The sequence below is a fragment of the Apostichopus japonicus genome, chromosome 21 (genome assembly GCF_037975245.1).
Source record: "Apostichopus japonicus isolate 1M-3 chromosome 21, ASM3797524v1, whole genome shotgun sequence".
NCBI classification, from domain to species: domain Eukaryota; kingdom Metazoa; phylum Echinodermata; class Holothuroidea; order Aspidochirotida; family Stichopodidae; genus Apostichopus; species Apostichopus japonicus.
Window position 1 is genome coordinate 15,840,154 of NC_092581.1, and position 21,232 is coordinate 15,861,385.

Below are 21,232 nucleotides of genomic sequence, written 5' to 3' on the forward strand. Positions count from 1 at the left end.
GCAAACAGAGACCGGTAACGTTCCATTCTCAATGTACCCAGCTCTAGTCAGGGCTCATTATTATTAGCTGTATATGCATTTAACCTCTATTTACCTTTCTCTTTGCTATCTATATTTCCTACAATCTTAATCTTTGATTTGATCTGAGATCATATCATTTCATCAACTCATTTCATATATATTCTGTGTCTCTACTGGATGTTATCTGGTACAATTATTACCTTAAAAGTATAATTAAAGAGACATCAAATTGAATACAGCACATGTAAGTGTATAATCATGTAGTATCGCAAATGAATAAATTAAACGAGATGAAAATAATTAAAATATTAAGAAATATCCGGATGACATTTTGTCAGTCATTTTTTATTGCTTCAATGTATTTCTAAACTACAACTTGCACGTGAGTTCAGACTGATGTCTGATATATGATCTCGTGATGTCTTCAATCTTGTTGCAACCTGCAAGAAAGAAAGAAAGAAAAGATTGTGAAATGAACAAGCAAGGGCGTAGGAACCGGGGGGGGCTGGGGGGCGCCAGCCCCCAGTGAAAAATATGGAGGGGCGGAAGTATCATTCCGCCCTCCCCCCCCCGCTTCGCAAGTCTGAAAACCCCTCTTTCATTTCCAAATAAGAAAAAAATCTCATTTGGAGCACCAAATTGCATTTAAGGCCAGGTGAAAATGCAAAATTATTTACAAAATGGAGTGGGTGTTGAAGTGTGCTGTATTGCACCAAATTGCATCTGAGTCCACCTGGAAATGCAAAAAAATTTCCAAAGGGGAGGGGGACACCCCCTCCCCCAGGCCGGCCATCAGTCTTCAGCCCCCCACTCAAAAGTAACTTCCTACGCCACTGTGAACAAGTGAAAGACTTATGGACGGTTAAATGCATGGATTAGTTATTAATATGATGTAATATCGGCTACAAAAGATTGAGAAACCAGTCTACAGTTTTGCCCCCCCCCCCAAAAAAAAAAATCGGAATTTTTAATTAACTCTTAAGTTTGAAAAGGGTTAACTGTCGTTAAGAGTCTGGTCATCAACCTCACCTGTTACAACATAAATCTTCCAAAAATTTTGGTATTTCAACTTTTTAAGAATTTATATATTACACGAAATTGATCTTATTAGTGAAATATTAGTTAATTTCATAAAATTCGTCATCTTAGCAACAACTGCTTATGCGCTTCTATCAAATAAACTGAACAAAAGTATTGAATAAAAAAACAATTAAGACATAAAGGTGGCAGTCGTAGGAAGGAGAGGAGGTGGTGTTGGGATGAGAGAGGGTTGATTCGTCTTATAATAGGTAATAGTTGTCCCATCTACAGGGGCGTATCCAGGATTTTCCAATAGGGGGGGGGGCGCCAGGCATGAATGATCGCCGTCCTGGGGGATGGGTCTAAGGGGAGGGGTGTACAATTTTTGCTTTCAAAGAAGGGCTGAAATGCAAAATGGTGTCATATGCATGGGCGGCGATCCGTACTTCCGAGTGGGGGGGGGGCGATATGACCTTGTTGACTATCTAAGCGTAGCGCCACCATGGGTTGGCGCGAAGCGTACAAGAAAATTTTGGGATTAACAAACCCTCTAGATGGCCGGAAACGGCACTTCCCGAGGTTTCCAAGCGGCATATACCCAACTTTAAAATAGGGATGTCATGTCCGAAATATCTCATAATCAGGATCCAAAATACTTTTTTTTTTAATTTCGGGTGTTATTTTGGGAAAATTGCCCCTGTCAATCTTGTTTCAGGCGCAACGTTAGAATGTTCGAGAGCTCTGTTATATTATCCGATGAAGAAAATGGCCTCATGCAGGCTATTATAGGCCTATACACATGCAATACACAATTACACATAGTTACATTCCTAGGTACCGATTGCTAGGGCATCCAGGTGAAACGTGTATTAAGCATTACCCTGGTTACATGAGATTCTCAGCTGTTCGAGGGAACATGTACGTGTGTAGGCCTACTATAGGGCCTATATGAATACTATGAGGGTGCATATATGTACTATATCAATACCGTGGGCGCAATAATACATTTTGTTGTTATAGGGCCAATGAAGCCTATAGTCAACTATTTTTGCTTTATAAAGACGCTTTATTTGAAAAGATCGCACTGCGTTTATGGTAGGCGAGAAATGAAGCTAAAAAAAAAGAGCCGTACATTAACGAAGATGCATAAATGTAGGCATGAAAATATTCTTATCCCTGGCATTTGGTGGGAGGGGGGGGATATGGTGCATTACATCCCCTCCACCCATTTTCATGGGGGGATATATCCCCTCCACCCAGGATCGCCGCCCATGGCCATATGTGATCCATTTTTCGACCTTAATAATAAGCAACATTTCCAGTAAATATGGACACAAAATGCACAATTTAGTATGGCTGGCATGTCATTTAGTGTTTATAGTGATAATACAAACACAATTACCATCTATGTTTCTAAAACTATTATGCCGCCGAACTTCGCCAGAACCTTTTTTTGGCAAACAAAGAATAAAGCATACGGGAGGGGGGGGGGGGGGGGTTGAGCGATCACCGACATCTCACATAAAGGTCGTCATCAATTTTTTTTTTTTTGCCAAACTTTTTTTTTTTGGTGACGGCCAATAGGGGGGGGCGCGCGCCTGTTTCGCCCCCCCTGGATACGCCCCTGCATCTAGCTAATTCGAGAATATACGTAAAGGGGATACCAACTGTTGATCGAGAAAACTTGAACATATACATATACGGTTTTATGATTTGGATACTCAGCCTCCTCCTCATCTTCCTCCTCCTCCTCCTCCTCCTCCCCCTCTCCTCCTCCTCCTCCTCCTCCTCCTCCTCCCCCTCCTCTATATACCGCTTTTCGATATTACCTGACACCACAACAAACGAAAAAAGAAATATCACCTAATGACTCGATGGTATTATATCATCATAAACGACACATATTTCTAAGATGGATGGGTCAAATTAATAACCTGCATGAACGGTCTGGCAATATCGGTAATGCGAGAGACTTACCACAAAGTGCCATAGTATTCACCAACTCCTTTCTAACCATGTCCAAGATTTCTGTTACACCGTTTTCACCCTATTTAGGAAATAACAAAAGAGTCATTCTTCTGGATGTTAGTAATACCTGTCATGATCATTTGCATCAAAACCAATCAATTTTATACACACGTTTCTCTTAATTACTTAAAACGTGTGGCTTTCATGATTTCTTCAGGCACTCACAACTATTTAAATTCATTCAGGTACAACATATATTGTAACTAACATCTACTTAAATACTATCGCCAGCAAAAACATAGGTCTATTCACAAGATGCAATGTATAAGCTACGTACAGGATACTGTAAAAGTTGTAAAATGTACTTATGTAATCCAAACCAATATACACCGCTATTTGTGCACACGGTGGGTTAAAACGTCAGTAAGGCCTCCTTGATCGGGATAGCGATTACATACATGCCTGCCACTTCAAAGTCACTCATGATGTTAATAACACATATTTATGTGGTAGTTAATTAAATAATAAATAATTAATACGCTTACGTCATGAGCCAGCCCCCATATAATTGGTCGTCCGATGAAAACTGCTTTGGCGCCAATTGCGAGAGCCTTGAAAACATCTCTCCCACTTCTGACACCACCGTCCATGTAAACTTCGACTTTTGACCCCCGTACAGCATCAACGATTTCTGGAAGGGCCTCAATCTAATAGCAAAGTAAAGGTTAATATATGGAAAGTAGTCCGGACAGGAAAGATGGTTTAATTATTCTTTAAGTAGTAAGCAATGATTTATTTCGGTGTTTATCATTGATCATATTTCCTCTACCGGGCGGAACCAACATGAAGTTGATGACGCTTTTTCGTTTACTGTTCTCAGTGTAAACGATCTCATTTATTTTGACTTACACTTGTGTGAAGGATGCGGTGTCCTTCATCTAACTTAGACAGAAATGTTACACATCCCATCACAACATCTCAATCAACTGCTCTATTAAAAATCAAAACTATCACACTCTTCTTTCTGAAAAAAACACGTATCCAAACTTGTATCATGCATTTTTGGCCGAAAAAGACTCATTTTGAATGTCATCTTCAATAAAGGATTTAAATTTAGAACTTAAAATATATACATATCTGCAAGTTGATTCCAGCCATTCTGAACATTAATAACAACATGGTTTATAATTCACGAACATTATAGCTAGTGCGTTACCGGTGCTTGTACGCCATCCAATTGTCTTCCTCCGTGAGCTGATACAATGATGCCGTGGACACCAACAGCAACCGCCTCTCTAGCACTCTCCGCTAATGAAGAGACAACGAACAGTTTTACTGGAAATGTTTACTCTCGGGGGAAAACAGGATTGTATGATATAACATCTATAGCATTGCGATGACATGCAGCGATTGAACTCGTTTGTTTTCTAACTTTTTCCCTCTCTTTACAAGACACACATGTTTTTTCCTTGTTGTTTTGCCTCTCAAAACAATGACGCTATTCTGTTTCTTTAAAATGATCCTCATGCGTGGAGAATTTGGCAAAGAGCGAAGCAAAGACTAGCTCAACAGGATCTGAACCAGTTACCTGAGGAATTCAAGTTCCGAATGAGTCCGTATATAGACTCATTCAGGGTGATATACTTCCATGTGTATAGTAAGCATGTTTTTCCAATCAGTGTACCACTTATAACAGGCGCGTATCCAGGATTTTCAAACCCGGGGGGCGCGAATTACTATCTTAGCGGAGCGCCACCATCGGTTGGCGCGCAGCGTACAAGAAAATTTCTTGTTTTGAAACCCCCCAGATCACCGGAAACGGCACTTCTCGGGCTTGAAATGACCAACCAGATGTACACATTTTGCCTGAGAACCAAGTATTTCCTAATAGTTTTTTTTTCCATCCATAACCTTTTTGAAGATTGTCAACCCGGCACACATCATGTTCGACCTGATCGCATCTCCTGTGGGTCTTTGCTTTTGTAGGTGATTCTACGTCGCGGCCCACAATACCCGTCAGCCCCACTTTTCAAGGTTTTAAGCCCCGTATTTGTTCAGAATTTGAAAATTCACATTTCTCGTGAATAAACTCACTTCAAAACATACCCATAATGTTGTACAAAATTTCATCTATGGACAACCAATATAGAAAAAACTTCCTTCCACCCCTAACAGACCGGTCAAAATTGCACGAGTAGAGGGAAGTGTGATGTAGAATGTTGGTCAGAAATTTTCGAAAATTCAGACACAGTTAATTTATTGGTGTACAAATATTAAAACCCGTTATAACGGCTATTATAAAACTTGGTTGAAGGAAATAAAAAAATAGCAGATATTTCCGAAACCGAACACTACACACATAGGCGTGGGAGGCGCGGTGGCAGTGGCGGAGCTAGGGGTATTGGTCAGGAGTGGCGAGAATGGTCTGAAGGGGCGCTTTCGACACTATCAGAGCCGTATATAGAGATATCTATATACGGCTCTGGACACTATCTAAGCGGAGCGCCACCACTGGTTGGCGCGTAGCGTACAGAAAATTTTTGAGTAAAGATACTCCCTAGATCGCCGGAAATGACCCTTTCCGGGCCTGGCTAATTTGCAGATAAACGAAGAATAAGGTGTCATCGCCAAATTACACCAACAAAATGTGACAAATGTCAATAAGTAGATGAGAGCGCAATAAAAAAGTCAATAATCTAGAATAAGTAAAAAGTGGTAAAGAGCTGAAAAAGGCGCCAGCAGTCCATTTGAGTCCGTCAGGGGGGCATCCGCCCCCCTGACCATATGGACGCTCCGCCACTGCGCGGCGGGGGTGCAGGCCCTAATTCGCCATTACTAATGTAAAAGAGAGTTTTGACATAATTGGACCTCCATGCTTTTAATACATGTGACATGTCGTTGTTTACATTAGCATCCCGCGGTATACTGCGCAATTTTAACGAACCGTACGGTACATGATGGCATGCGATGTAATACCCGATGCTTGCTTATATGATATTGACATGAACACGTTGAACGCGCGCTTCGCGCGCGAAAATTTGTGGTTATTTTTTCAGGCAAGTCGGACAGTTTTGAGGCTTTTCATCCTGGAACGCCATTTTCATGCTCACTGATATGATGTGATATCTGCTGTTTGCGTTACAAATTCGAACGGGCGCGTAGCGAGGAATTTGCCAAGGGAGGGGCGAAGCCTGTAGGCAAATTATCTAAGCTTAGCGCCACCATAGGTTGGCGCGAGGCGTACAAGCAAATTTTGGCCGAAAATGTCTCCCAGATCGCTAGAAATGACACTTCCCAGGCGTTGTAAGTTGCCTCTAGGCACTTTCTATTTTTAAATTACTTAGCGATATCATTTAATAAAATGCTGAATGGGGGGGGGGGCGGGCGGTCGCCCCCATCCCAAAATGCGTCATGTTCCCCGACGACACGGTCGAGTTCGAGACCAGCCACAGTTGGTTTCATAGCACAATTCTACACACGCGTTATGATAGACCATATATAGTATATATATATAGATCATTAGTGAGAGAGGAAAATGGAAACGTCAAAAAATGGAGTTGTCGGTGTAAGGGGTAGGGTGAGTCACACTTTTACGAAATCATTGATCCGTCACTGGCTACCCTTCAGCGCTGTAATGATGCCACTGTTCTTCTTTCTCTTCCCGGTGTCTTCGCGTTTTGCTTTTCCTCCCTCTTTTTCTCCTTTTTCTCTCTTTCTTCTTTTTCTTTTCCCTTCCTTCCTCTCCTCCTCCTCTTTTTTCCTTTTTTCTTCTCTTTTTTTCTCTTCTCTTTTTCTTACCCGGGGGGCGCGCGCCCCCAACGCCCCCCCCCTGGATACGCACCTGTATAAGTGCAAATTCATTGCTGGTTTCGTTTGAGAAGAACTCAGACACTGATACTTTAATAGATGCCAATAAGCAGGAAAGGAAACTTGGAGAGAGAATTTCCGCTTTTTGTCATTCGACAAAACAATTTGTCCCAACTGGGTTGCCAAGCCATATTATTATGGAACGCGAAGAGGACCACAACATATGATGGTGTTAATGTTGATCTAATTTTATACGATCATGTACTGAAAACTTACGATCATGTACTAGAAATACACGATCATGTACTAAAAATTTACGATCATGTACCAAACATATACAATCATGTACTAAAAGTATACAATCATGTTCTGAACATATACGATCATTACTAAAAACGTACGGTGTACATCAAAACAAATACGATCATGTACTAATAATGTTATGTTCAAAGAAAGTGGCGCCTGCATACGCGTATGTATATTCATATGTGACGTATGCATACGAGTATGAATATTCAGTGTAAACTCATTAAGAACATTAGGGGCGGGGCTTCGGTATCAACTTTGATATTCCTAGGGACACTTATATATGGATATCCATACGCGTATTCAAACGACAATAATGGATATTCATACGCCACTTTTTTGTAACTTGCGCTTTTTCATCATCATCACAAGTTTTCAGGACATGATCGTATATGTTTAGTACATGATCGTAAGTTTGTTAGTACATGAACGTATAAAATTAGATCATCATTAACATCATCAGATGTTGTGGTCCTTTTCGCGTTCCATATATTATCGATATACTTGGGAAGACTCGTAGTAATATTAAAGCTTTGACCTTACCGGTTAAAATGCCTTTTAAGATAATTGGTAATTTAGTCTGTGACTTCATCCAGGCTATATAGTTCCAGTCAGCAGCGGCAGAGGATATTTGTTGTTTTAGATATTGAAACAGATATTTATCGCCGGACGCTTTTGCCTTTTCGGTTTCTTCGGGAGCAGCCTCCAAATTGAGCAAACTTTCGAACAGAAAGAAAATCAGTAAATTTAATATCCCTGCATAAAGTCACAAAAGAGAGCAAAAGAGAGAGGTCAAGTGGTTAAGGCAGTGGACTTGTGATCTAAGGATTGCAGGTTCGAGTCCTGGCCAGATCATTGCGTTGTGTCCTTGGGCAAGGCACTTTATCTCCATTGCCTCTCTTCACCCAGGTGTATAAATGGGGACCTGTGAGATAAAACTGTCAGCTGGGCGGTGTTTAACTGCTGCCATGTGGAGGGATTGTCTCTATGTTTGACAGGTAATCGTTGACCGGGGTAAAAATTGTAGATCGCTTCGAGCCTTTGGGAAAGGCGCTTTATAAAAATGTAAATTTAAATATTAATTAAAATTAAGCGATTATACAGTTAGTTGAAAGGTCAGATTTCTTCTCACGCCCAGACGGCTTTCTTTCCCCTTCAATTTTCACACTGAGTATGTCGGACACGACCACTTTTAAAATATCGAAATTTCATCGTCATGGTTATAAAAAAAAAGTATATAAAAAAATTAAAGAGATGTAGATTGTAATTATCTCTTTCTGTAACAAATTAAAATAGATATACATTACTTTTCAGCTTGTAAGTTGTTCATAACCATGTTTTAAGTTTCTGATTGGGTCAATAAAATACAGTTACATATATTTCGTACGTACGAACACGAGGATGTTTTCTATTCATTCTGTTAAAAATGATATGATAATTATAGTCTTTAATATCTAATGAAAAGACCAACTCTTATTTCATTGTTTCGAATATACATGACAAATTAAACCAGGTGAATAGTTACATCTATAAAAATGACATGGCTCTTGGGAAAGTTCGACTTTGCAAAGGTCTCTTTGCAGTGAAATTTGTATGTAACCCTGTCAATAACGTGACCGGGAATTTCTCCCCACGCACTAACTGTTCCCTCTCCTCTGTGTGTTTTTACAGAGGAAGGGAAAGCGGTACCCTAATGAACCGGGACAGGGTCTCCGGGTACAGGAAAACCTCAGAAGCATGGCAATAACAGCATCGACCGAATCTAAGGCCAAGTGAGTGATTGATAAACACACCTGCTCCTCACAGAAAAAGCATTGGGGCCCCTAAGGTGGCATACTCCTATTAGAGTCTATATCAATCCGCCAGGTTGTTTCTACTATTTCAGGTAAAGTGCCAAAATGCAGTAGGAAAACATCTTTTTCGATACGTTATCAATCAGGATCTGGTTTGTTTTGGCTTGCATGTTAAAGAGCATGAATGGAAGTACATGTGGTGCAAAATTGGGTCAATTGATGCAATTTAGACCCCTTTAGGCCTCCAAGGAGCGGCGTACGAAAATTGTTTACTACTGAGTGAAGGGGATTGTTTACAAGTGACGAAAACTTCCGGCTCGGATAGCAAAAACATCTGCACGGTCATGATACGCAAAAATTGATGGTGCCTTGAAAGGCCAACTTGTCAGCTATCCGGTTATGGGTAGCGTTTAGCTAGTGAGAACTTCTATCTAGACTTAGAGACCACATTTCTTTTGTGATTTAGTATGTAAGTCAATGGGGATTTTAATGGGCGTATGCTACCCTAAGCACAGGCACATCTACGCCCATGATACTAAAATAAACTTCAACGTGCGGGAGTGAGTTATGCCTCACTGGTTTTATGGTGGCGCTATATAGGTACATGAGCGATTACCTTTCATCAAGATGACCTTATATGAACGTGTAGCTACATTTATTGTACAGAGGCAGATTAATGTGTCGCGAATGTGAATATTACAGTGCTACGTTATCTGATCCATATAGGTTTTTTACATTCAGTTCCACTATAGACGACAACGGGTTTAAAACTTACTCACCCGTTTGGCAGTACACTATCAAACTGATCTTGGGCCTCGTAACCAGACCGGATGCTTCTTGCAAAGATCCCAATCTGCGGTGAGTCTACGGTCACGACCAAAGCTTGGAATCCGCTCCGCTCAGCTCGACGGATAAAGTTAAGTGTATGCCGTCGGTCAGCATAAGGGTACAGCTGCATCCAGAGGACAGCACTAGGAGCAGAGGACGCGATAGTTTCAAAGCGAAGACATGTCCAACTACTAACGATCATGATAACTCCAGCTTTCTCGGCGGCTTTTTGTATAGATGAGGACAGAAAAATGGAGAGATGCAATGATACATTTTTAAAGAGCTTAGAAATACTAAAGCACGTCATAAATGGAATTTAAATATATGAAATATTAATACTCACTCATATTCACATTTCAATAGGCGTTTTAAGGTCATTCCCAGTGTGCTATCCTTAAATCACTGAGATATCTAATACGTAGTAAATAAGTTAAAATACTTCCCAATACATGGAATAAGGGAGGTAAGAAACCAAAGCAAAGGAGCTTTGGGATGTTTCAATGTAAAGGAGTAGTCTGAACAATTACCTGGAAAGCACGTTTCCTTTTTAATCTCTGTTCAAATTATTATCTAATATGTACAAAAGCACCTCACAATATGTTTTCACGAAGAAGGTTTCATCAGCTGCATTGTGGGTTTTATACTACTCCGACCATAACTTTAGGCTAAAATGAAGCTTTCTAACTTTCAATGGTTATGAATTGTATACCTTTCGCTGTAGCTACATCTCCTTGTGGGTGAGCTAAGGATTGAAATCCAGTTGGAGCTATTCCAAAAGGCGAGCAGATAGATTGACCCTGAGTTTTCGTCTCTATGTTGGTTTCACTTTTAGACTGTAAGACCCTTGGCTTCAGTCGAAATCTGAAAAATGTTTACAAGTGTAGAAGCAAAAAAGACGCGGTGAAGTAGGACAGTATCAAAAACAGAAAACACACACAAGGCAGAACATAGTGATGTTGGAAACCGTGAGCACTTGTTAGTGATTGGAGGTTGATTAGGTTGACCTTGGGGAGTGGGGGGGGGGGTAAAGGGAGATGCGATATGGTATTACCTATGGAATATACCCATAACATATATACGGAGAAATTGGGATTCATTGGGTGGGGGGGGGGGCATATTGCATGAATGTAAAATACTGCTCAACATTCACGAACGTTTCTACTTTGTATATAGCCTAAGCGATACATATTCATATTTTTATTGAAAGTTCCGGTAAGCGTGGAATGGGGTAGGATTATTATTATTCTTTCTTATTATTAAATGAATATATATATATATATATATATATATATATATATATATCCTTTAAAAAAAAAAAAAACTCGAATCCAGTATCCTAACAAGAATAAGTATGTGTTCCCTAACACCCCCTCCCCCTCCCCTATCAAACTATATCACTTCCAATCACAGTTACAACACTCGCTGAACATGATTGTTGATTGGTGTGTCTCTGAAGACCACTATAGCGTTCGAGACCTAAATTGATTCCTCGACAGATATTTTACATAATTCATGTAGTACATTATGCCATGTTTTCCAAGTTACAAAACAAATTTATTCCATTGTCATTATTTCCGTTCAAGCTAGATGTGCGGTACCTTTTAAAGGCGTTGACGCTGTCTACAAGGGTCTGTTCGTCGCCTCCACCGGTTGCAAAATAATCTATCAAAAAGTAAGGAAGTTTGTCTCCGACGAACTTCTCCAGATCAACCACGCGTGATATACCGCTGGTAGGCATAATTTCTGCTCAATAGTAAAGCCTACACTATTTTTTCAGATGGATTTCGGACAATTTAGTTTGCTTCTGTTACTGTATCTGCAAGATACATGCAGAGATAATAAGTTTGTTTCATCATGATAGAACAGGAAATGTGAAGAGATATGTTATTGAAACTTACGAAGAATCCATAGGAAAGTTACGTAATGACATAACTGACCAATAATTAACCTCAGCCTAACATAACATAACAACACCACACACAACTTCAGTACGATATATATCTATCTATCTATATATATATATATATATATATATATATATATATATATATATATATATATATATATATTATATATATATATATATATATATATATATATATATATATATATATATATATATATATATATATATATATATATATATATATATAAATATGAATTCGATCATCAGACAACTGGACGCAAATGATCTTGTGACCTTATTTCCTCCTTTCACGGCTGGGGTCTGTTACTTTTTGAGATGAGCTCATATTGCTGTAAATTACCATTTACGTGTGTATCATTATACTTAAATATATGCCATATCAAGATTGCCGCCTGTTAAAGTAGTCCTTTAACTGTAAGGTTACCAAACCCTCCATGAATGGTCATTTCTATACGTAAGCGAAGAAGGCACATGCACATTGACCACTGTAACACATTGTAATTGATAATATTCTGATTTTTGGAGTTTTGACAAGATGGAAGCAAGTATGAAAAATGTTCATTTTCATATTTTTGACGTTTGAAATGTGTATGTCATCAACGTGCATGTCCCTTCAACCCTTCTGTACTTTCGAATTTGAGTAACCCCTGGACCCTTATATCAGTATGATATGATATGCTTTCCTGTACTGTACACTAACTCTTGAGTACAGACAGCAACGAAGACAGTTTAACTTAGAGAAACTTACCATGGATCACGTCAATACGTACCACACAAGAGAACGGTTCATGTGACTATTTTCTGTACTGTTTGAAATGATTGTTCCTTTCGGCGTGTCAGAATTTTAAAAACTCGGTAACTCCACAAAAATAGTCCAGATAGATAAGTCCTACACTGTGATGCGAGTATTTGCTGTCTAATTGCAGATAGCCTGTGTCCAATTATGGTGTCATTTGGCTTCGCAGTACAAAGTATAAGGGTGTATTCTACCGTGCATTTAAGAAATGTGGAAAAGCTAGGGCCGGTTGCCGTCGAAATGGTAACATATGTCTAAGCATTTTGTGTGCTTGAAATATGGATGCCTGTACGTGCGTGCGTGTGTGGGTATTTGGTCGACGATAGCATCTCCAAAATGACTGCATGGATCCGGACATGTGTTAAGTATGTACTTGTATTTGTATGTTCCGCTATATTCTTTAGATGTTGCAAGAAAATGTTGGGTGATAGTTGGGTGTAAGGTCATAGAAATTAAAGAGGTAATAAATTTTCTCAACTTTTATTGTTTTGTGTTATTATATCTGTATATGTGAATATTGGAGTTGTATCAAACGGACAGAAAAGTTAAAGTTCAATGCAAACTGGTTTCAAAGAGAATAGGTTTCCTATAAAATCGGCTGAGCCGCCATCTTTATCCATAGAAAATTAAAAAAACCCATAGGCAGTGGTTATAGATTCTGAAAGTAAAATATTTTTCAATACCTCGAAAAAGAAGCAAAGAATTTTCTACTACAAAATGATCTAGCCAGTAACACATCATCGTTGCTGTTCAAATTCAGTTCAATAAAACCACGGCCTTCCATTAATCTAATCAGATTGTTCAAACTACAATCGTAAATATGCACAATCATTGAAAATGGTTTCGTTTTTACAGACAAATACTTTTTTTTTGTGGCTTCGATGATGTAACTTATGGAACACTGGTTTGCCCCTTTGGTGTAGGGGAGGGGAGATACATGTATACTATTGGTAATATAAAGGAAGTAATATTGACTTATTTAACTTAATTCAGTTAGACCAAAAAAGTGACACAAGAGTACTCCTCCCCCCCCCCCTCCATTTCCCGCAGCACAATATGTTTAGTTTATCTTTAAAAGGTATTGAAACAAGAGTATACTTCCCCTCCATTTCCCACAACACAATATATTCAGTTCATCATTAAAAGTTATTGAAACAAGAGTACTCTCTCCCCCTTCCCACCAACACAATATGTTCAGTTTGTCAATAAAAGTTTCAGTTCTTACCGCAGCCGTCCGTTCCAGGTATCATACTAACAACAAGGATTTGATGATATCAACAAATGATCTGCTGATATCATTAAATGCGCATAATTGCAGATATCACCAATTCATTTGCTGATATCAGCAATTCATTAGTTGATATCACCAATTCAATTCCTGATATCATCAAATTGATTTGCTGATATCTTCAAATAGTTGATGATATCATCAAATATTTGAGGAAATCAGCAATGATTGCTGATATCACCAAATAATTGCTGATATCAGCAACTGAATTGCTGATATCATCAAATGATTTGCTGATATCATCAAATCGATTATTGATATGTTTATATCACTAGTTCAATTGCTGATATCATCAAATGATTAGCTGATATCATCAAATAATTGGTGATATCAGCAATTGATTTGCTGATATCAACAAATCATTTATTGATATGTTTATATCACTAGTTCAATTGCTGATATCATCAAATAATCTGTGATATCAGCAATTGAATTGCCGGTATCAACAAACTATTTATTGATATGTCCATATCACTAATTCAATTGCTGATATCATCAATTGATTTGCTGATATCATCAAATAATTGGTGATATCATCAAATGCAGGAAAAACATTAAAACGGCTTGCCATACGCCCGGCGAGTTAATCACAAGAGATTCATACCAGCTGGATATGAAACAATGTATCAGCTGGTTTATGAGTCCGTCTGTCGGCTTAGTCCGGGCAAGGTTTGAGAGAATGAAGTGATGGACGGATCAGGGATCCTATGAGTTGTGAGATGATTGTTATTAATAGTTCAGGTATGTGTACCAAGTTCAATATGTGCCAAAAGAGAATAAAGGAAAGAAAAAACTGAACATGACAGGTTCTTCAGAGAGAGAGAGAGAGAGAGAGAGAGAGAGGTGGAGAGAGGTGGAGAGAGACAAGAATGACAGTTCATATTTTATCTTTTCTGAATTATGTTATGTTATTTCAGGAACATTCTGTTAACAGGTCAATACCATAATCATATGGACAGATAGACAGGCAATGAGTGACGGAGACGTTAGAGGAAGTAATTGGAATCGAGGATCCCTCCCTCCTCCTCACCCCCCCCCCCTCCTCCCCAATATATATTTCTCTGTCAGCTAACATTATTCACAATATTTCTTACCTTGGTTATTACGTATAAGGAAGGGAAATATTTCAACAACAACAAAGTTATTAATTTTTTTTATGAAATTATCCCGCTAATTAAAACGGAATTCTGCAATTTTTACTAACACATCCTGGTCGGTCATTGTTTTCCAACTTTATAATATTCCTCTGGGCTACTAAAGAAAGAACCAAAATTAATTATCGCGGAAAAAGAATTCCAATCTCAAATATAATGTGATTTGCTTATCAGGAACCTTATTCTCATATTTCTTGTACTTATATGCAACAAGGCGTGTATATACAAGCCAATATTATATATCATGTTTGGAACGAGAACAAGAATTTTTTTTACCGTGGTGTAGTATTTATTATGCACCGCTATTTTTATTGTAATTTCGGTATCTACTGATATTTGTCTCCCTAAAATCCTGGATCCGCTACTCTATTATAAATAACAAAAAGATATGATTTCTGCACGTTGCTTTTCCTAACAAACGATAGCACAAAATTAAAATTAAGGAAATATCAAAAAAATATATATATAAATGATATTGCGGGACGGAATTTTTTAAACTACAACTTGCACGTGAGCTCAGATTGGTGTCTGACAAATGACCTCGTAATTTCATCAATCTTGTTACAACCTGCAAAAAAAGAAAGAAAATATTTCAAAATGAACCGAACTGAAAAACGTATGGGTGGGTATGGTGGTAGGGTGTAGGGTTGGGTAGTAGTGTAGTCTAGCGGCATTCGCTTCTGCTTCGCCCCCCCCCCCTCCACATCCTAGAATTTGTATTCTATACTACTCGTGCAGAGAAAATCCTCGAGTGTAATATCCAAATGAAAGCGCGCCCTCTTTACTTTATTTAAAGAGGCATACTCTTATTAGAGTCTACATCAGTCCGCCCGAATGTTTCCTTCAATAAAAGTTTTGTAAGAACGCCACCCATTACTATCAGTTTTTCAGTAGATGATAATAGACCACTTTTCAGTAGTTATATGTTTTATATCATTTATCTTGAATTCCAATCCATCAATAATCTTTAACATTGCCTCTTTGTATGGATTTGCTTTTACCTTTCTTCGCTTCCTCTTTATTTTTTTCTCTGTATTTCCTTATCTCTTTACTCTCTCTGTACTTATGTGATTTTTGAAATTCTCTTTGCTTGTTAATTAAGGGACCAGACTCGAAAAGTCTCTACTTACTTCTGGTTCCTCCACTTCCATTATAGCATATTTTGAACTTTGTTTATTGTTATTTCATCATAATGTGAGTAAACCACTCATTGACTCTGTTACTGTTTATATTTATGGAAAGTGGAAAATAAACTTGAAACTACTATTAACAGCCATCCCCATCCGCCCACAGTGCGGGCCTCAAGTGAAGCAATTTTCCCCTGCCCCCGTCCTACAGTCAGGTCCTCCGAGATAAGGATCGGTATTTATGAAATTTAAAATGATCATATCTGATTTATTCGACAAACTATGTCATTTTATATTGTTCGTTTTTACACGATTTTTTTTGCTGTGGCTGTGAAAAATTCAAAATACAAAAAACAAGCGATTTGAGAGGGTAACGAATAAACTTCAATTCTAAATCAAGTCTATTGAATAATTTACTATAAAAGCACATAATTATGCGATCATCGTTAAACAGTTACTTTACAGTATGTGTTATCATGAATGTTTTAAACCACCCGATCATCATGGCTTTATCAGTTAAAACTGGTGAAGATGAGTAGCCGTTCATCAGTTAATAACTGGTGTGCATAGGCTTTAAATTCTTAACCTGTGTTACTGACTTACTACCAGTTCCGACTGAGAAGTAATTACAGACATATAGTACAAACACATAACGACTGGACTAACCAGACTACTCTATACAGCTTCCGTCCATCTTATCGCGCACGTTTTAACAGATTGTGGATGACACTTTACTGCAAAACGCTTAAAATTTGCGAATTGAACACTCCTTAATGAGGTATACACACAAGTAAAACATTCGGACAGTTGCATGTTTAACATTATGTTACCGTGTAACTAACATTGGTCGGTGTTAGCTGATTAACGGAGTACATAAACTTTAAAATGTTTTAACCGATAAAGCCACGAGAAACGGTTGTATAAACACATGTTTAGTGTTGGTAATTTATGTTAACGGTTATATAGGATGTTGTATGAGTCATTTCCGATATCAACATTTGTTTGATTTATCTGTACAGCACAATACCTGTCATCATTACAAACTTTATGATCTAGTACAGGGGATTCTTAATAGGCCAATTAATAGGCCAATGTTGGCCCTCGAAAAATTCAATCCCGATACAAAAAAAAAAAATCTCCTGATCGAAATTCAAACACCTTAGTTGACTATCTTGCTGCCGTATGGTCAATATAGGTACAGACTTTGGGTCAGGTCCAACCAATGCCACTCAGTCCTGGTCCTCGTAAAAGCCCTGGTCTAGTCTACTGGTCTACTCGCATAGCAAAATTTCCTTAGGAGAGACCGAAAGATATACTTTCTTGTTAAAGAAAAGTCACCCAAGCAAGAGTCCGGGCAAGAAAACGGATCACGTTGACCCACTCTCAACTTCCCAGTCCTCTTACATCAAGAGTGTAACCACGTGATCATTGACAGTGTCACGTGATCAGTGGAGGCCTACATACCGCAGAGGGACATTGTGTTCACTAACTCTTCATTCATCATAGTCAGTATTTCCGATACGCCATCTTGTCCCTGTAAAGATAAAAAGGGAAACACGAATCAAGTCTCTGATTCTATCCATCCTTTATAATCTACTACGTCATGAATTGTTTATATTTACTCGGCTCGATAAACAAATAAACATAAAGAGGCCATTGTAAGTCGATATTTTATTGCAATGTATATCATTTGAGCCGTTTTGTAATTATTCGAGGTTAGCGACAGAATTCCGAATGTATTCTGCTGTCGTGTTGTAATGATGGATCTTCAACTATCCGCCCATATTTCATCTCATTGTTGTTTAAACAAATGGAGTACTTTATTGTTCTAAAAACTGGCAAATTAAAAGCCCAGTTTGTCTCCTTACGTCATAGGTCAACCCCCATATGACTGGCCGTCCGATGAATACTGCTTTGGCGCCAATAGCGAGGGCCTTGAAAACATCCCTTCCACTTCTGACACCGCCATCCATATAAACTTCGACACTTGACCCTCTCAGAGCGTCTACGATTTCAGGTAAAGCCTCGATCTAAGAGCAATGAAAGAACACAACACGATTTCAAAATAGGATGATTTTATTTGCTTGAATTTCATAAATCAATTGACAAAGGTCTTATGTAAACCTTGTGAAAATGGATTGTTATTTATCTAATGAGAGAGGAAATACCGGTGCTTGCACTCCATCCAATTGTCTTCCTCCGTGAGCTGATACGATGATGCCCTGAACACCAGCAGCAACCGCCTCTCTGGCACTCTCCACTGGTGACAAGATTTGAAGAGAAAAAATGCTTTGAAGAGAAAGTAATATTTGACAGCATCAGATACTGTAACTTAAGGTGCGCCTACATGTTAGCGAATATGTGCCGATGGGGAGGGCAGTGGGGTGCAAACATTGATCTTAGCCAAAAACGGAATATAGACATACCCTGGCTCACTCGTGCCAAGGGCGTCTGATGGTGGTGGTGATCGGACGAAACCACTGATTTTTCTTCATATCCAGAGTTTGACCAACCTTAGCCCCAAGATGAAACGTCTGCATGTACATGGTTCTAACACATGCAGGGTTTCCAGTCCCCTAACAGACCCCTCCCACCCCCACCCCCCATGGAAAACTTTATACATTAGTTTGAGCAACGTGAAAACATACGTGAGTATAAATTGATATTGATTAGAATTCTATACATGATCTTGGTTAAATGTTGGTTGGTGGACTTTATAGCACTACATAACCTCAAATTGATAATTATCCTATTGTTAATGAAGTGCATGTAGAGATGATATCCGGCCGTTACCTGACAGGATCCCTTTCAGGATAATTGGTCACTTTGTTTGTGATATAATCCAGGCTACTTCTTCCCAGTTCAAGTTCGACGTGAACTCTGTCTGTGCTCGAGCATAAGCGAAGAGATTGTGATCTCCGGAACTTTTGGCTTTGTCGATATCAGCTGTGACTGCTTCGAAGTTTACTAATCTTCAGACAAAACAAGAAGATGATACAAGTGGAAACAAATGATTGGTTAGAAGGAGTATGTATAGAATCGTAGAAAATTTAAAACTGTTGATTAAACCGCGTGCCGCGCTCTGAAAAAGTTAACATTTCGTTGCTTGCAAATGCCGTTTTGTTCTTGTCGGTTCAAAATGCAGACAGTAATGAAACGTGATACCTTGTGTTATATTTTATCTAGGCCTGAGATGTCCACGCTGCTCTGTACACTGTGTTGTGGGTATTGACCGTAGCTGTATGTATTGACTGTACACTAGTGTCTAATTACCGACGGTAGCAAGCTGTGTGTGTATTTTCTGGGATCGATGGTGGTGTCTCCACTTCTGTTACACCTCATTCGAAACTAGGTCAGATTACCGGCATGAGACGTTTCTTTCTGCGCGAGTCTTCTCACCCTTTAACTACGGTGATCATCTCTATAAGAGCATTGTGCAAAACGGGATGTATTTCGATCGAGGTTTAGTTCTCAACTACCCCTTTATACTCCTCCGCAGGGGCGTCGATCTCAACTGAAAAATGTGCGCGTTCGGGTGGGGTGGAGCGGGAGGGGCGTGGGGGATACATAAATGACTGAACATAAATGACTGACAACTAAAAGAGTGTACGCGTAACGCACACCGCTACCGCCTGTGCCTTACTATTATAGCAAACAGCAATAATATGGTAAATTATCTTATAAATTTGTTGCAACATGTTTCTGCTCACCCTGGCTTGAGGCTGGCGAATTGCTGTTTTATTTCGTCCCCGCTGCGAAAGCTTCTTTTGAATATTCCGATACTTGGCGAGTCTACAGTTATGACGATGGCTTTGTAACCGTTATGCTCCGCTCTTCGAATCATATTCAAAGAGTTCCTCCTGTCGCCAAACGGATATATCTGCATCCATAGTTTGGCTTTGGGGGCAGAGGCAGCTATTTCCTCGAATTTTACCATCGCCCAGCAACTAACGATCATAATCATACCAGCTTGCTCAGCAGCTGAAAATAAAAGATAAAAAAAAATACTATAAATAACATATTCTGAGTTCAAAATCAATGGAAACAAGCTACGACTTCTCCACACTTTCAGCAAAAAAACCTTGTTTTTGAAAAAGTTATTAAATACCTCTAGCAGTCGCCTTTTCTCCATCGGGATGGGCTGCCTTCTGACAAGCGGTAGGAGCGATTCCCAGAGGTGAGCTTACATCTTGGCCTTGAACAATGCTTCTCTTATCTATGTACGGTTTGGATTGTAATACTCGCGGCTTGAGACGAAATCTGAAGTAAAGACGTGATTACGTATAACATTGAACTAGTGAAGAATCCATCACAGAGACGGCACACATTGGGCCAGGCAGGGGCGAACTGGGTCTTAAACCAGCCCGGGCATTTGTTAACCTAGACCGGGCCATCATTGATTAAATATATATTTCTACACAGTCCGTCTGTATTCTATTAACTACTGTGAAAATTGGCTGTAATTTTTGCTAGGCTCCCAAGCCCATCGGCCCACCTGGCATTGCCCAAATGCCCGTGTGGCCAGTCCGCCACTGGGGCCAGGCCCGACGAGAATGGTAATAATATCCTTAAGAAAGAATGAAAGGAGTATCAATGGGTCCCCGTGGCCCGATATATAGGCATCGACATCTTTTCCAAGCTCTCTACAGAATCAGTCTGTTCGGGAATTCTTTCGGTCTGCAACTTTCAGAGCTAACAGTTGGTAATGTATTATTTATGTCCATGAGTCAGTTATATGTTACTCGAGTTCTGTGTCGTGACTTAATTGATGATGACGTCATCATTTATGCACGTTGCTCAACTTCTCTGAATATGTAGATCATTTCCAGCTATTAATTCCTACTTCTTTCAGACAAAGAGGTTACCGTTTTGACATTACAGTGGCATATATTTGGATTATATTGAATTGCATAATTCTAGAATTTATATTCATATTTAAGCTTCAAAAACGTCGTGAAACTAACACATGTATACAATTGAAGCCCAAACAAACCAAACCAGTGTGGAATATCAGTCGCCACTGACATACAGAAGTCCAGGGGCTTAATTTGAAGCCACCAATTGACAATTTTGAAATGTCACCTTAAAGGTACAAACTGTGTAATTTTCTTTTCAACTTATGAGTCTCTGAAAGGACTGTCTTTAATTATAAAAGGTTATGTCTCGGCATGCCAATATGACAGTATAACCCCCCTCC

At 39.1% G+C, this 21,232-nt stretch overlaps 1 protein-coding gene and 1 pseudogene across 3 annotated transcripts; both read right to left on the reverse strand.

Moving 5' to 3' along the window:
* Positions 1–255: 255 nt before the first annotated feature.
* On the reverse strand, positions 256–12,726 carry LOC139963168 (2-Hydroxyacid oxidase 1-like). Of its 3 annotated transcripts, none has more exons than XM_071963719.1 (9): positions 12,441–12,724; positions 11,342–11,559; positions 10,453–10,604; positions 9,695–9,968; positions 7,666–7,841; positions 4,226–4,317; positions 3,555–3,716; positions 3,019–3,088; positions 256–461 (listed from the first exon to the last, which is right to left on the reverse strand). In XM_071963719.1, exons 2-9 carry the CDS (start codon positions 11,479–11,481, stop codon positions 391–393), a joined length of 1,137 nt encoding a protein of 378 aa, XP_071819820.1. In that variant the 5' UTR covers positions 11,482–11,559; positions 12,441–12,724; the 3' UTR covers positions 256–390. The 3 variants fall into 3 exon arrangements, with proteins under 3 accessions (XP_071819820.1, XP_071819819.1, XP_071819821.1); XM_071963718.1 differs by having other exon boundaries at positions 12,419–12,723; XM_071963720.1 differs by lacking the exon at positions 256–461 and having other exon boundaries at positions 3,017–3,092; positions 12,419–12,726.
* Positions 12,727–14,616: 1,890 nt separating this feature from the next.
* Positions 14,617–20,752, reverse strand: LOC139963169 (2-Hydroxyacid oxidase 1-like; annotated as a pseudogene).
* Between the last annotated feature and the right edge of the window lie 480 nt (positions 20,753–21,232).